The 16,333-nt window shown below is 41.4% G+C and overlaps 1 protein-coding gene across 5 annotated transcripts in view; it reads left to right on the forward strand.

The window, feature by feature from the left end:
- CDH23 (cadherin related 23) overlaps positions 1-16,333 on the forward strand; it is a 653,830-nt gene that overhangs the window by 348,465 nt on the left and 289,032 nt on the right. For all 5 annotated transcript variants that reach the window (XM_075610599.1, XM_075610600.1, XM_075610601.1 and 2 more), the window contains one exon: positions 369-527. In XM_075610599.1, the coding sequence (XP_075466714.1) occupies positions 369-527 (159 nt within the window). The remainder of the gene's footprint in view (positions 1-368; positions 528-16,333) is intronic.

Consider the following 16,333-nt stretch of genomic DNA (forward strand, 5'->3'; position numbering starts at 1 on the left):
AGAGCAAGTTCAAGCTCTTCCATGGAATTAAAAAAGGGAAAAAAAGTTTGCTATATTTGTATATATGTATATATATATATATATATATATATATATATATATATATATATATATATATATATATATATATATATATATATGTATGTATGTATGTTAAATGGTTTTGAAGCAAAAGGTGGCACTGTGTGCTCATTTGCATGTAATTTCCCAGAATCCCTTGCTGCAGTGGAAGTGCTGTGTGCTGGGTGATAATACACACATACATATATACTGTACATATATATACTGTAGTATGTTACAAAACCAGTCCATGCCCCTGTGTAAAAGTGTTAGAGTATGGTATTAATTGCTTTTCGTTTGTCCCATAGCTGTTCGCGAACGAGAGTGCCTTGGACCATGTGGGATTTTCCAGAGTGAAGATTAACCTCATCAATGAGAATGATAACCGCCCCATCTTTAGTCAGTCACTTTACAACGTCAGTCTGTTTGAAAACGTCACTGTGGGAACCACCGTCCTGAGGGTTTTAGTGAGTACAACTCCATCTTTTGGCTTCAGACTTTCTGATTTACGAGTCGCAAATTAATAGGTGCCGCATAACTGCAGCGGCTTTGTAAAATGTATCAAAAGATTTGTGTGTTACACTTCATTTGTTCTCATGTCTTCCTAACTACTAAGGAACGGGCGGCCAACTCCAGTCCTCAAGGGTCAGCAACAGGTCAGGTTTTCAGGATATCCCTGCTTCAGCACAGGTCACTCAATCAGTGGGTCAGTCAATGACTGATTGAGTGACCTGTGCTGCAGCAGGAATATCCTGAAAACTGACCTGTTCGAGTACTGGAAGAGTTGGCCACCCTTGTACTAAGGCATGGAAGGGTTTAAACTCCAATACACTCCTACACTCCCTCCCCAGGGCACATGACTCCATCAGCCACCCCCGCACTAACACTCTAAACCTCCCTCATTGCACGAGCCAATAGGAATCTGCAACGTCCTCCATTGCAGCTTCGTAGTAGCCCAAATGATGAAGAGATATATAAATACTAGGAAGTAACTGTCACGCATCTCGGATACTAGGGACCCTGGAGCTGACATTAATACGGTTCAGCGCATATGGTTAAAAAAAAAAAAAAGCTACAGCAAGATATGGGTTACTCTTTAAAGATTGAAATGTTATTCATTCAACTGCATGTGATTTGTAGAATCGGTCTGATTAGAGACCCCATAGAAATTCCCACTAACAGGGCCTAAGGAGGATACAGGCACAGCAATCCCTAATTCCCAGTGTTGTTTTGTACACTCCTAATATCCCCTCCCACTACTTTGAGACACGGACATGCAGAAATATATTTCCACACACAAGCTATATGCACTTAAAGTCTTTGATTTGAGTTAATCAATGCACCCAGAAATACAGTGTCAACGCACAAGGGCACACGTGTAAATGAGTGAGCACACACGTGACATGAACACATCCATGAGTGCAGGAATGACACAGAGATCCGGGTCTTGTGGAACTGTGTTTACTCTACAAACAGATGGTCCGAAGATGCAAAGAGCCCCGAGCTTTTCCCGGCTGACAGATATTAATATTTCAAACAGATGTTTAACAAGTCAGGCGGTCAGGCGCTAAACAATGAGGTTGTTACAGCCTCTCATTTTTTTTTTTTTCAAGCTCCAGCTATAACTGTTTAACAAGGTCTAAATGTCAGGGCAGAACAAGTCCGAATAAATCAGGCAGATACAATTAGCATGTAAATCAGGATTCCCCTAACTGATTCAGGGCATAGAACACAGCATCTATTTCCAGGTATGTTTGCAGAAAATGGAAATATCGCTTGTGAGCACATTCATGTCTCAGACGTCTCCCCATTATCTCCTAGCATACAGTGCTTCCACACCTTAAGTAAATTATGGTTGGTAAAAAAGTGACAAAAACCCTCCACTGCATAGCATACACCAAATGAAAATATCACTTGTGTGATGTGGTTGAAAACTCTCCCAGCTTCACATTGCAAGCCAGTATAACTATCCTCACGCTGATGAGACCCAAAAGGTCGAGTAGGTTTGCTGGCTATGCACTTTAACCCAGGCTGTGCTGAAAAGCTGTTTAATACGGCAAGCATATGCTTATAGGGTTCCATGTCAAAATTTATTTGAAGCAAAGGTGACACTTGTGTGCTCATTTGCATGTCATTTCCCAGAATCCCTTGCTGCAGTGGAAGCACTGTATGCTTTGAGATAATGGTGAAAAGCAGGGTTGCAGACCTGTCTGAAACAGGTTTGTTTACAAATTCTTATGTGAAAGAAAGAATGAATGAAGAAGGCATTGAAAGGAGCAGGTCAGCCAGTGATATGTTTCAGCAGCAGTCTCTGATTCTTCCCTGTCCCCTTTATTTACCTGAGCCAAAGGATCCCAAGGAGCTAATCCATGATTTGCGGACCTTCAGGGTCCCCCCAGGTTCGCAAGAATAAAGAAAACATTTCTGGTGTCTGACACAAAATAAACTACAAGTATGGCCTCAGTGTCACAACAGAAAGTTATGTTATCTCCTGTTGACATTGCAGCTTTTTATTGGTTGCCAAAGTGGCCATATTGTGTCCTCCTGTGTCCAACCAGTTGCATCTCTCAAACCAGGGGATCCCCAGAAGTGGGGAGTATCACAGATCCAAGAGACACCTGGTTCAGATAGTATAAAAAGAAATATCTCCCCCAACACAAACCACAAAATCTAGTTGCACGGACTGATGCTTTAAATCAGGGTGGCTCCTGCCTTCTTTTCACACACACATTTGTGGATAGCATTATTAAATTAAGTCTCAGTGTTACATTGCTCCCGTGGCAATCTGGCATTTACATTCACTTGATCACTCCTCTGTTTATGTAATGTTATTATGTGTGGAGGAGGCCGTGATGTTCTCTTCCACATACCAATTGTCCTTCCCTTCCTTTCACCTGTTTCATGAGAAATCGCATAACATCTTGCCAAATGTTTCTCCAAACTAGACATGTGCTCTTTGTCCTAACCCATTCCATGTTTTTCTTATTTCGTTGTTTTCAGTCCTCTACATGAAGGGTCTGCATGGTTACTGTAAAATGAATAGTTTTGAGGAACGCGGTTGTGTAGTTGCCCATATACAACACATACTAAACTTGGCAGAATTCCAAGATCATTTTCAAACCAGTCAATGCCCGTGACCTTCGCCTTGCTTAATTAAAATATAGCTTCAATTCAAATGACCACAACACCCAAATCTTTGTCAGATCTGCCTTGTTCATTTTTTGAGGTTGATGCTCTCAATCCACAGCACTAAATAAACAGGAGACTTCTTTCCAATAACACTGCCTTGTAGTATTAGAGCTAAGGGGGCAGAGACCTCATTATTTGTAGGTATTGGAGGGGCATTTTTTGAAGACTCTAGGACGTAAACGTACAAAATGTTGCTAAGCCTTGGCCCACCTTCAGCCTAGCCACGTGAATATACTGTAAGACAGCCCTGTTTTGTATCTAGACCGTCTTAGGGCCTTTTGTATCAAGCAAACTGTATAGACACCATGCAACCTGCAGCCATCAATCCTTTAGCATCTGTGTAATCGGGACGGAACGTTGATTATGTCACACACACGTTTTCTGGCTGGCTAACACACCTCAAACAAAAGGTTTAACCCATTTGCTGCCAGAGGGACCAGCGACACACTGCAAAGTGATGGGGTTAAATGATATCCAAAGAGAAGAGCAGATAAGTGGTCTGACACAAGACAGGAATTGGACCAGCCCATTAATCCTTTGGTACTAAAATGACAGGTGCAGCAAGTGCAGAGCTTTATAATAAAGAATAGACATTATACATATGCTATATACTATATATAGTAAAAGATGAACCTCCACAGATTGATACAAAACAAATGGACTCATAGGGGTTATTGATTAAACAGCAATAGTACCGACCCCAGTACTGTCCCATGGAACCTCCCATTGAAGTAATTGGGAGATTCGGTATGATAAGGCTCTGAATCGCAATTTATTGAATAAGCCCCATGGGTCTAAATCTGTGACTGCTGATCGCAGAAAAACTGCCATTGACTTCAATGGCAGTTTTTAACGACCTTGCTGTGATGGGCAGTATTGCAGCTTGAACTAATTCTCTTTAATCTTACCTGAACCAAGGGGGTTTCTCTGAGCTCTTCCATGACCTCCCGACCTCCATTCATGCCCCAGTTCCCGAAATATTGGTCATTCTTTGTGCCTGTTTTGATGCACAAATAAGCCAAATATGGCTGTGGTTAACACAAAAAGAAAGATAGGACATATACTCCCGATGACATCACAACTTTCTATTGGCCGCCAGAACAAGCCCTAACCTTGCGACCATTTTGTGTCCACCATATGTGATTGTAATGATGATTATGATCATGATAACGATGAAGCGCAGGCTTACCAAGCATACCAAATAAAGATTTACCTACCGTGGTACCTACAGGGAACTTAGAATGTATACCGGGCTTGAGAGGGGATAAAATGCCTATATCTGACCTTTTCTGTGATGATATTAAAATGTAGTTGTTTTCCAAAAAAAAGAAATCGTCCGTAATTGCACTTTTCATATATCCACGTAGGGCCAGATTCACTTTCTGATTGTGGCTTAACCTTTTAACTGCCAGACGGGCCCGTCTGGCAACGCAAGTTAACAAAGCAAATTGGGTTAATATTAGAAAATGATAGAGACCTTAACTGTTACAAAACTGTTTCCTATTCCATGACCCAGCCTGCACAACAATCAAATACTTCTCATGGCCATTAGTGCTGCTAATTACCGTGAATCGTGCTGCTCATTCCATGGTACAAGCCAAAGAATGTGTGCCTCCTTTGTATGGCAAGGAAAAAATGGTCACTGCCTTTTTACCCTTTTTTTAATAATATTTACGGTATGTGAGGAAGTGGGATGAATTTCTGTTGTGTCATGAAATGCTCTTTTACCCCTCAACATGTTGCTTTGTAGGCACCTCAGCTAGTAAAGGGGATAAAGCAAGTGTCTCTGTTGTGGCTGGCCAGCCACAATGCCACCATCATGTAGTGAATTATTATGGTGCTTTCGTGCCGTCCAAAATGAGTTTCATTTTATGGTCACTGAATGGGTAATTTTATGGATTATTGTCAATCATCCCTTTTATTGCCTGCTGTTTGGTGAGAGGGATAAAAAGCAAAATCTGGTAGCGGCCGGGTTTGGGAATCCCGGCAACCGCGACCCTTTTAACATAATAACTTGTCATTACAGCCTTTCGTATGATTATAAACATGCTTATGAAGACCAATTCAATATGCAGTCTCCTAAACCAGGGGTGCTCAACTCCAGTGCTCAAGCCCCCTCAACAGGTCAAGTCTTCAGCATATCCCAGCTTCAGCACAGGTTGGTCAATGAGTCTCTGCTTTAGTACAGGTGGCTCAATCAGTCCCTGCTTCACCACAGGTGGCTCAATCAGAGGCGCAGTCTTTGATCCAGCCTCTGGTTGAGCCACCTGTGCTGAAGCTGGAATATCCAGAACACTTCACAACCCCTGGAATTGAGCACTCCTGTGCTACCCTGTTGGTTCTGTTGAGAAAATGTAAATACACACATGAAAATGCAGTCTTTAGGTATCTTTCTTTTGTCTTCTTCTTCTTTACATATAGTCGTTGTAGAGGTAATACTCATTAAGTGCATTTTTTACCCATTTTTAAAAAAAATAGGCTTAGTAAAATAAAAAAAAAAAACCTCTAATGACTCATTGATGACATTTAATCATCATAATAATCGTCAGAACTTGTCATATCAAAATACCTTCCTTTTTTAAATGACAGAATTTTTTCCTTTCAAAAAGAACATTTAATCGCCTTTTCCTCAGTACTGAAAGAATGTAGTGACTTGCTGCAATGACCTATTAGGTAAACCCCAGGGTGGTCGTCAAAATTGAGTATTACTTGTTTTAAAAGGCTTTATTATAAAGGAGTGCAGAAACAAAATAGCCAGAGTCCCACAGATGTTGGCAATTCATTGCTTTGCACCTCCGGCTACAAAGGGGTTAATGCCTGTATCCCACCTCCTTTTTTTTCCTTTCTAACGTACCTGCCCCCAGAGGTAGGAAGAGTAGGAAACTCCCCAGGCAGAATATCGCATTGGCAATTAGTTTTCGAGAGCAAGGCATCCAGTACAGCTCAAGCCTTGCTGTTTGCTGAAGCCCGGAGCTGCTGTGCGGAGCAGTTTCTCTGAATGTTTGATGCAAAGCTCGCCGGCTGCACCTGATCTCCGTCTGACACTTGAAGAGGGGAAGCCAGTGGGAAAACAATTACTCTTGCATCCCTCAGACAGCTCATCTGCTCCGGTGAACCGATTAAAAAAAAATTAAGATAGCTTAAGTAATTAAAGTTCCCTAAAAAGAAAAAAAAAAAGAGAAACAGGCCCCATACCAGATCGCTGTGCATAAAGGTGCAGGCTGTGATAGTCAGTTTGCCTTTATGTTGGTTTATTACTACAATGATATTTCCACAGTTGTATGCAATATTGCTCTTTGAATATGTAGGCATTTCAGGAGTGTGGAAAATGCTTTTGTTTTTTTATACTAATGAGAGCATTTTAAGCATTGGTTTTCTTGGAGTGATTGTGCCCCGCTGGGGGTGTTAAAGTCACATTCAGTCCCAGTGTTACGTTAACATTTTCATTGCCTGGGCGCATGTTATACATTGCGTTGTAAAGTTACGGTTAACACAGGGAGTTCATGTCGCTGTAGTTAGGCCATACCTAAACTTGGTGTTTTCTACATCCACAGCCTGAAATAAGGCTCTTTCAGGGTCTTGATTGGTGTAACAACATTTTGGCATGATTTAACTAATATAGCATATTTCCTGGCGTTATTTCACTCTCCTCTCTTTAACAACATGAATTGAAGACCTACTTAATTATCTGGATTGGAGTAACACGAATATATACTTAACGTCAAGTTATTGGACTATAACTCAACATTATGCTACAATAACGTGTTAAGCCGATGTTAATGACAGTTAAAACAGTACACACTCAACCAATTGGCTAAATTGCTTCCTTAAACATATGGAACCAAGCTTAAAGCAAACAGGTGACTGCCTTGGTCAAAATTCTGTCAGCTTATTATATGTTGAATAGAATGTGGGAATATGATGAGAACCAGAAATAGTTTAGAGATGCACACGAGATGTATCATGTCCTGCATGTTACTGTAATTTGTTAGACCGGTATATTCTGCCATGAATTGTAATATTTTGTACTCTCATGTGGCTAATAAACTTTGCAACGACTGAGCTACTGATTGAGCCACCTGTGCTGAAGCGGGGATGTCCTGAAAACCTGATCTGTTGGTGGCCCTTCAGGATTAGCGTTGGCCACCCTCGGGATTAGAGTTGGCCACCCTCGGGATTAGAGTTGGCCACCCTCGGGATTAGAGTTGGCCACCCTCGGGATTAGAGTTGGCCACCCTCGGGATTAGAGTTGGCCACCCTCGGGATTAGAGTTGGCCACCCTCGGGATTAGCGTTGGCCACCCTCGGGATTAGCGTTGGCCACCCTCGGGATTAGAGTTGGCCACCCTCGGGATTAGCGTTGGCCACCCTCGGGATTAGAGTTGGCCACCCTCGGGATTAGCGTTGGCCACCCTCGGGATTAGAGTTGGCCACCCTCGGGATTAGAGTTGGCCACCCTCGGGATTAGAGTTGGCCACCCTCGGGATTAGCGTTGGCCACCCTCGGGATTAGAGTTGGCCACCCTCGGGATTAGAGTTGGCCACCCTCGGGATTAGCGTTGGCCACCCTCGGGATTAGAGTTGGCCACCCTCGGGATTAGAGTTGGCCACCCTCGGGATTAGAATGTTTGCACGTATTGCAATTTACAAACATGGAAACAGAGAAAGAAGGGGTCTGTGTGTTAGCGAAGAGAAGTGTGTGTTAATGCAGGGGTGTGCAAACTATTCCCCCTGCGCCCCCCTGCTTGCTCTCCCCCCCTCCCCCCCCCCCCCCCGCAGGCTCGGCTCTGACCTGAAATGACGCAGCGGGGTCATGTGACATCACGTTGCCACGGCATCATTTGAAGCCAAGTTCTATACACCAAGTTATTTCATTTTTCTTTAACTCATCAATTTGTACTACCCCTTTCAACTTTGGTGATTTTTTTGACACAAAATAAAGGGGGAGGGGTATATGCAGATAACAGAATTTGATACATCTTATTACCAAAGGTGCACCAGGTACAGATGTAGCCAGACTTACTGGGAAATAAAAGCAAATTGCCGCAGCTCCGGAGAAGGTAAAAGCCGCAGTGGTGAGGGTCCTTACTTCCGTATAGAAAGTCCCGTGTATTAATCTCAGCTGTCGGAGGACACTGTGATTGCATTCCCGCGGTTTTCCTCAGCAGCGGGGAAAGGTTGTCTGGCTACATCTGTAACTCCTCCCATGGCGCTTACGGGATCAACGTTGAAGCAAACTTCATTGATTGATGGACACAGGATGGAAATGCCCTGAATTTGCTACGTCACAGGGGTCTCCAAACCAGTCCTCAAGAGCCGCACACAGACCGGCTTTTATGGATATCCCTGTTTCAGCACAGTTGGCTCAATCAGTGGCCCAGTCAAGCACTGAGGCACTGATTGAGCCACCTGTGCTGAAACAGGGATATCCATAAAAGCTGGCCTGTGTGCCGCTCTTAAGGACTGGTTTGAAGACCCCTGTGCTACGACATACATTGGCTTAATACACAGAAACCTAAATATATTTACAGGTTATTTCAGCTGTCTTGCTCTCAGAATGTTGTTTTTCTGGGAGTATGGCACGTTTAAATGACATTTTATTCCCAGTAATCTGTATATTCCACTCCATTTGCTGGGACCATTTGCCTAAGTGGATATGAGGCATCATTGCAATGCACATTCCCGTTAGGACTGTGGTGTTCATACCTCCACATACCAAGCCAAAAAATTCCTGGCAGATGCTTAGGGGAAAATGCTGGTTAGCAGTCCATTGATGTAGTCAATTTGCTAATTAAACTCTCATCACTGGATTCATTAGGTCACCTTTTATGTGCTCTGCACTGTTCCAGCCTCTCTGCTGCTGTCCTCTCAGCCCTGAGTTTTCCTTTCTTTCGCCTCATCGATCTCACACCGGGACCTGGAGACATTGATCTAAGGTGCTCCTTTTCTTCTTCCGCCAGCTGCAAGTGCTGGTTGGCTATACCAGTATATATAAAAAAAAGTCATAATGCACAGTAGGATAGAGAGAAGCGTATATCAGTAAACCGCCATTTAAGATGCAAACAGTGGTCTGTTGGTTGTCACTCTACACAGGATCCGCTTGGTGATCTCTTAACCCCTTCACTGCATTACAGCTTCCACTGGCACTGAACGGGTTAAAGAAGGTGCATTCCTGTCAAATCTTGATTTTTACCAATACAAGTCCAGGCAAATATGTTAGATGCAATTCCCTGCTCTTTAAAAGCAGCACTTTGTGCTAATCCCTATTATTATTTTGTTTAGCATTTAATTTTTTTACTTATCCTTTTACTTGTAAAATCTTATGTTTCATTCAGGAGATAAAAAGCGTTTTAAATATTAATTGTCTGGGAGGTTATGATGGAGCGCTCCCCAGAGCCCAGTGCAGTCTAAAGGTTACTATTATAAAATAGAGATTAAGAGATTAGGAAAATCATGATTTTTAACACTAAATATATATATATATATATATATATACAGCTCAACCCCCTTATAACGCTGTGCTTGGGGTCCAAAGAATCACATCGTGTTATAAACGGATCGCGTTAGAAAAAAATGGGTGAGGGGGAGAGGTTTTCAGGATATCCCTACTTCAGCACAGGTGGCTCAGTCTTTGACTGAACCACCTGTACTGAAGCAGGGATATCCTGAAAAACGTAACTGTTGGTGGCCATGAGGACTGGAGTTGGCCACCCCTGGATTACATGTATGAACAACTAATATTGGTTCATTAATAGGTATTAATAACCCTACACTCCTCCATGGTTTGTATGTCTCCCAGAATGCTTGTTTTTGTGATTGTTGTCTTTTAGTAAACATTGATATCTAATCCTTACTGTTGAGACCCCTTCTCTCCTTTGGATAGTTGTAACAGAAATACTGAAAGGTACAGTACACTCTTAAATGAGGCCAGTAGCTTCTCATTGGTCCAGAATATAGTCAGAGATTCCTGAGTGTGTACAGTAGTATGATGTTCCATATTTAGAGAACAAATCTAGCTCTTGTTTTTGAATTTCAGAGCAAAGACCAAGTTATTCGTTTTCTAATATACTGTATGGCAGTAGTCCTTTTTTTAAAATAATATTGAACATATCCATTATCATGATAACTGATACACACTACTACCACTATTTGACTCTATTTATTGTTTCTACCAGTTGCACAAGTGACTCAATGTTGGAGTTAATGGGTGTGACTGCATCACAGTCCCTTCATGACCTTAGGCATGAAATCAGTGTGTAAAGTCAGTTTATATAAAAGAACATGCTGTGGATCTTGAAAGGTCAATGGTTTAATAGAACAGTACACTGAGCCCCAAAGCTATAATATGGATTTATTGGGAGGGAGGAAGTGGGGGAAGAAATGGCGAAATACAAGTAATACATTAACATTATGTTTTGGTGATCTCAACTGAAGACTAGAGAGCAGACATAACCTTCACATTACTCTGGTAACCCCAAACAGCAACCTAATTGGGAACCTACAAGGGGGTGACTGTTGTTTGTAACAGTATTTCTGAAAGGTGCCAGGGTAATAGAAGGATGAGGGAAACTTACTTTACCCAAATTTGGGGGATCTGCTCTGAAAATTTGTGTATCAATATATCCATTTATTTCGCCCCAATAAATGTGTAGGTCAAGACAGACCCCCTTGTCCCAAAGTAGAGGGACACCAAAGATTTCAGGGTGTTTTTGCCATTTCTGATATCCCACGATTGCTCCTTTAACTCCTAGGGTATCACGGTCATTGGATCACTTTATCCCTGCATGGGACTGACCCTGTAACCCATTAAACAGTACATTACATCGCAGGTGTCTGTTGTGGGTGTCTGTTTGCTGCGCAGCTGACTTCACTTTACCTCCGACTCTCGTGGAGATAATACCCGAGTCCCAGCAAAGGGCAGCCAAAGGATGTCCGCTATTGGCTGCCGTTCGCTGATGTTACATCTGCTCTGTCATTGGTCTTGGGTAAAGTATTACAGATGTATATTGAAGCCTTTCCATCTTCACACATTACCCTGCTCTCACATTTCTACCTCCACATAATCCCACTTATTTCAAGGAGTTGGCGTTGGGGAAGAAGTAACACGCAGCTATCCGAAACACACCCACCTTTTACCCCTTGTACAGCTCAACCCCATTATAGCGCGATCTGCGGGAGCGTGGCTCCCGATTTAGACCGTCTCCTACCTTTCTTAATTCCCCCGGCACCACCATGCAACTCCCGCGGCTGAGGACGTGACCCAGCTCCTCTGACACCTGTTTACGATGTTTACCTAACACACGTGAATGATCCCGAAACATGGTCGCGCGAATGACGTCAGCTGTGTTTGGCATTTTTTTCCCCCAACATATCTATTCTATATAATGCTTTATTGCTAACGGACAAAATAAACATGAGTGAAGCAACACACACACACACACTGTGATAGCTGACCCGTGGTGTCGGATCCACAGCACCCTACTGTTCCGGTTAAGTTCTGCGTGGGGGTGCCGCTGCGCCGCCGGATCTGGGACAGCTCGAAGAGTTATCCTAGCTCTCCCCCTCTAGCGGACGCAGAACCTCTGATCGTGGCCTTTTTCATTTTTTTCGTGATCCCGCTTATAGCGCCATCGCATTATGTGGACCCCAAGGACCGCGTTATAACGGGGTTTAGCTGTACCTTGTTTCCACTTACCCTTCCTTATATCTTGTAAGCTCCTTGAGACAAGGCCCTCCTTACCGACTGCAACAATGTATGTTATATGTTTGTTATTTTATCGTTTGACCTCCAACCCTGTTGTACTGTGCTACGGAATATGTTGGCGCCTTATAACTAAATGATAATAGTAGATGTGAAAAAGAGCAGTATTAATCTCGGTGATGGTGCTGAGCAAGGATGATAAGGATCCACTGTGGACAGAGGAAACGGGCCCCAAATTATATGGACACAGTCCTCTACCTGCAGGCTGTTGCCACACACAATACGCAAACCACCTTCATGAATAACTACTTGACCCAAAATGGTGATGAAACATAGTAGTCCTCCGTAAGGGAGTAAGCCACAGGTGAATATGGCATGTACAAGGACACTCCAGCTTTCACTGCTGTCTTGCCCTCTATTCCTTTATCCCCAGTTTTAGCATCTTAATTGATTTCCTTGTTCTGTTCCCTCCCCAGGGTCCGGAGACTCCAGCTGTGCTTAAGGAGAACAACATCTTTTTCAATTTCTTTAGCGTTTAAAAGAAAATTGAATTCATTACCAGCAGTAGAAAGCGGGGAACAACAAGACAGTACTATAAAAAAACAGTAAATGGCAAAGTAATCAGTGGATATTCCAAATTTCCTGGAAAGTTTAATGTGAATGGCCTTTGTTGGGTTTGCTTGTTTCTTTTAAATATTATTATCAATCCATCTGTTTTCAATAAAGATGCAAGGAGACAGAGGAGGAATTACTACCTATAAGTGTCTCTGAAAAAGTGGCATCTAAATACCATAAGTGCACAATTCTCTTGAGCTTATATTTTTCTTAAATGACAGAATATCAATTCATAGGACTGTAGTGTGGTAGAATAGGACGGAGTAATAATGGTCTTACTGCTGTAGAGAAGGGAGCTGTATGTTCTGATTTTTACCCTTTCTCTGCCGAAGGGACCTGCAACATATTACCGACACTTGGGTAAGCCACATGGAGGTGTCAAACAATAAATAGCACCTTCATTCCAACATGTAATTAAGACATTAACCTTCTATGTTTTAGTTCTGCATCTATCTTGAAAGTTAAGTTCCCCGTATAATTTGTCAGGCTTTGTATGATTCCCATAAATGGGATCCTTTCAAAATGTAATAGAGTTAGAATAAATAGCAAAATGGCTATAAGTTAGTAGACCATCAAGATTCCTAGAGCATGGACATGTCATATTCACCCATTCCTTTAGATTTGTTTCAAGATCTAGAGACGTGCAAAGCTTTCTCTGGAGTTCGCGAACCAATGCACAATTTGCCCTTTGCCAGTCGCAAAAAAAAATGTGAATTAGTCCCAGGCGATTCGCCAAGCATTAAGTCAGTGTACATTTCAATTTATATGCTAACTCCCATCCAGACCCTGAAATATTGGAGTTGCTGGAGGAAAGAAAAGAGGTCTTTTACGAGAGTGCCTATTGATGTACGATATATACCGTACCTCCCCAAACACTCCTTTTTTACACTTCCTATAATCTTCACTTTCTATAACAGCCACCAGTGCTTAAAGAAAGTAATGTAACAAGTTTGCAATACAGGGAACAAAAACTCATATTCTGGGGCTATTACATGCCCCATATAACATCAATTTGCCCTGCATGGCTTTTATTCTGAACTAGGGAAGAAGAGAGCAGATATACTAGGGCAGTAATCATTGCTATGGGAACCCGATCCAGAAATCTGGTCTTATTGAATAAGACCACACAGGTGTAACCCAAATACTATTATTAGGGAACTTTGCCTTCTCTTTACAAAAGCTGTCACTCATTTTCTAACCCTAATACATAGAGGTCCCATAACAACCAACACAGACTGTCCATACACAAACAGAACAGGAAATCTTGATCATAGCTCCAAAACTGTGTACAATTAATGATACTTTTTGTTGAACAGTGTGACGTGATGCGGAAAACCCATAATAATTCAACCTATGAATAATTCTACACCAATGTCCCGTCTGTGCTTTTTCCCTGAGGAATAATTATAGCCCATACGTCTGAAATGGTCGCTGGTGTTTCAAATAGGGATGGTAGCTAAGATGAAGTATACGTTTAAAATATCATAAAGATCAGCACAGGTGATTCATGCTCCCCAGACCGGACTTTGACCTTAATTTCCAGTGTTTGTGAAATTATAAAATTCATTAGGGACCTAACAGAGGTGTGATTGAGATGTCAACCAGATGATTGTGTGGGTTATTCAATCTATCAGATGCACGGTTTGCCATTTAAGTGGACAACAAGAGAATATGAAATCAATGCGGTTAATTAGCAGCAGACGTACACTGGCCATTTCATTGAGCATCAATAAACGTGGAGATTACCTGCTTCAGATGGTGTCACCTTGAAAAAAAAATGACAATGATAAAGAAAACGTAACAAAAAAATCAAATATAAAAAAAAAAGAAATACATGTTATTATTAACCTTCTAAGTCTTAAAAAAGAATTGAGTGTAAATACTGGACAGGTGTTTTAAACAATGTTTAAAAGGTGCATTCATTCATAAATGTATGCTAAAAAGTATTACTGTATACACAAGTTCTTCTAATATCTCCTGTAGTTGTTTTGGATTCCCCCAAAAGTTTGGTGCGGTGTAGGCTGGTATATATTCTATTGTCCCAAAATAAGCTTAAACTCGTCTCAAACTGAGTCTTTACTTCTGTGTAATAGACCATCTATGTCTCAGACCATATTATTTTTATGTTGGTCCAATAAACCTACAATAAAAACCTTACACTGTAAATAGTTGTGTAAATGTCGCAAAAATAGACTTAAAGCTGCAGACCAAGCAATATCCAACATATGTGTTTTTTTTATAAAAATTTTTTTTTTAAACAACTCTGACATTTTTAATGTATTGTAATAGAACAAGTATTTTTTGTATATTTTGCAACCATTTACAAACTCACAGGCTCTGGCACACCCCTTTTTGAGCCCTGCCCTCTCTCTAGCAGTGCACCAATTGTATCAAGTAACTGCCTGGTCACATGATCTTCCCCACAGAACTTTGCATATTTGGTCCTATTCTGCTGCACTGACAGCCATTTAGTGAACCCCCGAGCCAAATATTCACTGATCGATCGGCAACTTAGCTAATTATCATTGTGTGGATTGTATTGATGCAAATATTAATGGGGGGGTGGGGGGTGAAACCTGCTACTTTAAGTGCAACATTTTTGTCAGATTGCTATGAAGGGTCAAGACTTTTGCAGAATCTTGTAAAGGGCCTTATTCTCAAAAAATTGGTGCAAATAATCACACATCTCTTTGTAAATGTTTGCAGACTGAATCTATTATTCAGTAATCTTCTTGTCTAGTCCTTACCGCATTTAAAAGTATGCCCAGAATCTGAGGTATCCTTATATCTAAGTTCGTTAATATCCTCTTCTCTCTCTTCTCTGGCTTCTTGAGCTTTCTTTTACACAAGCACGGACAATAAATTGTGTGACCCATGTCTGCTGAGCAACCTTATCAATTTTACCCACAAATGAACGTTTATTTTTTTTACCATTACCAGAGGAGCGCCGGTTGGACATGCAGTATATTTTAAAGTTACAAAAAAACTAGGTTATTCAACATAAGTCTCTTTCAGATAAGGGGCTTATTCAGTAATCTGCAATAGCGCCAATCTGGCCAATTGACTTCAATGGGTTTTTATGCGTGGATCAGCGCTAGCGCAGGTTACAGAATAATAAGCCCCTAAGTGTTCACCAAAGAACATTTAAATAGGAATAAATAGTATTATCTCTATCAAACATACGATTGTCGTATTAGAATGTACATAAAGAGTAGCTGTGAACACACAAATCACCTGTTCTCACTTTAATTAACAGGTATATGCTAACCGAATATACCGGTCTCTCTTTTTTTAAAATCTCAAAAAACCTTAATTATAGATCTGGTGCAATTAAACTTCATTTATTTTGTTTTCTTTCTCTGTGTCTGTCTCTGTCGATGTTAAACTTTAACCCATTAATTCCCAGCTTTTTAAAATTCATGGATCTCTTAGTGCCTTGCGTACCTTTAACCCAAAAAACACTTTGTTGCCAGTGCTTTTGCTACAATATCCCACCTAGCAGCTATAGGGTTAATTTTATATTGTCCGAAGCAGCCGTTCAGGCTGTTTTTGGCTAAAAATCACTATTAACTTCAATAGGAGTTTTATATACAGTATATAGAATAAAGCCCTAAACGGTTAATCCATTCACTGCTGGAGTTGCAACACTTGCAGGATTAGAAAAGACTAATATACAATGGATACATCAATGGCTAAGCAGAAAGGCACAGTAACAGAATGACAGATTTATCAGTTGTCAGGCGCCATAGGGTTAAACCAATTTCAAAGCT

This window comes from Ascaphus truei, chromosome 8 (genome assembly GCF_040206685.1).
Source record: "Ascaphus truei isolate aAscTru1 chromosome 8, aAscTru1.hap1, whole genome shotgun sequence".
Lineage (NCBI taxonomy): Eukaryota > Metazoa > Chordata > Amphibia > Anura > Ascaphidae > Ascaphus > Ascaphus truei.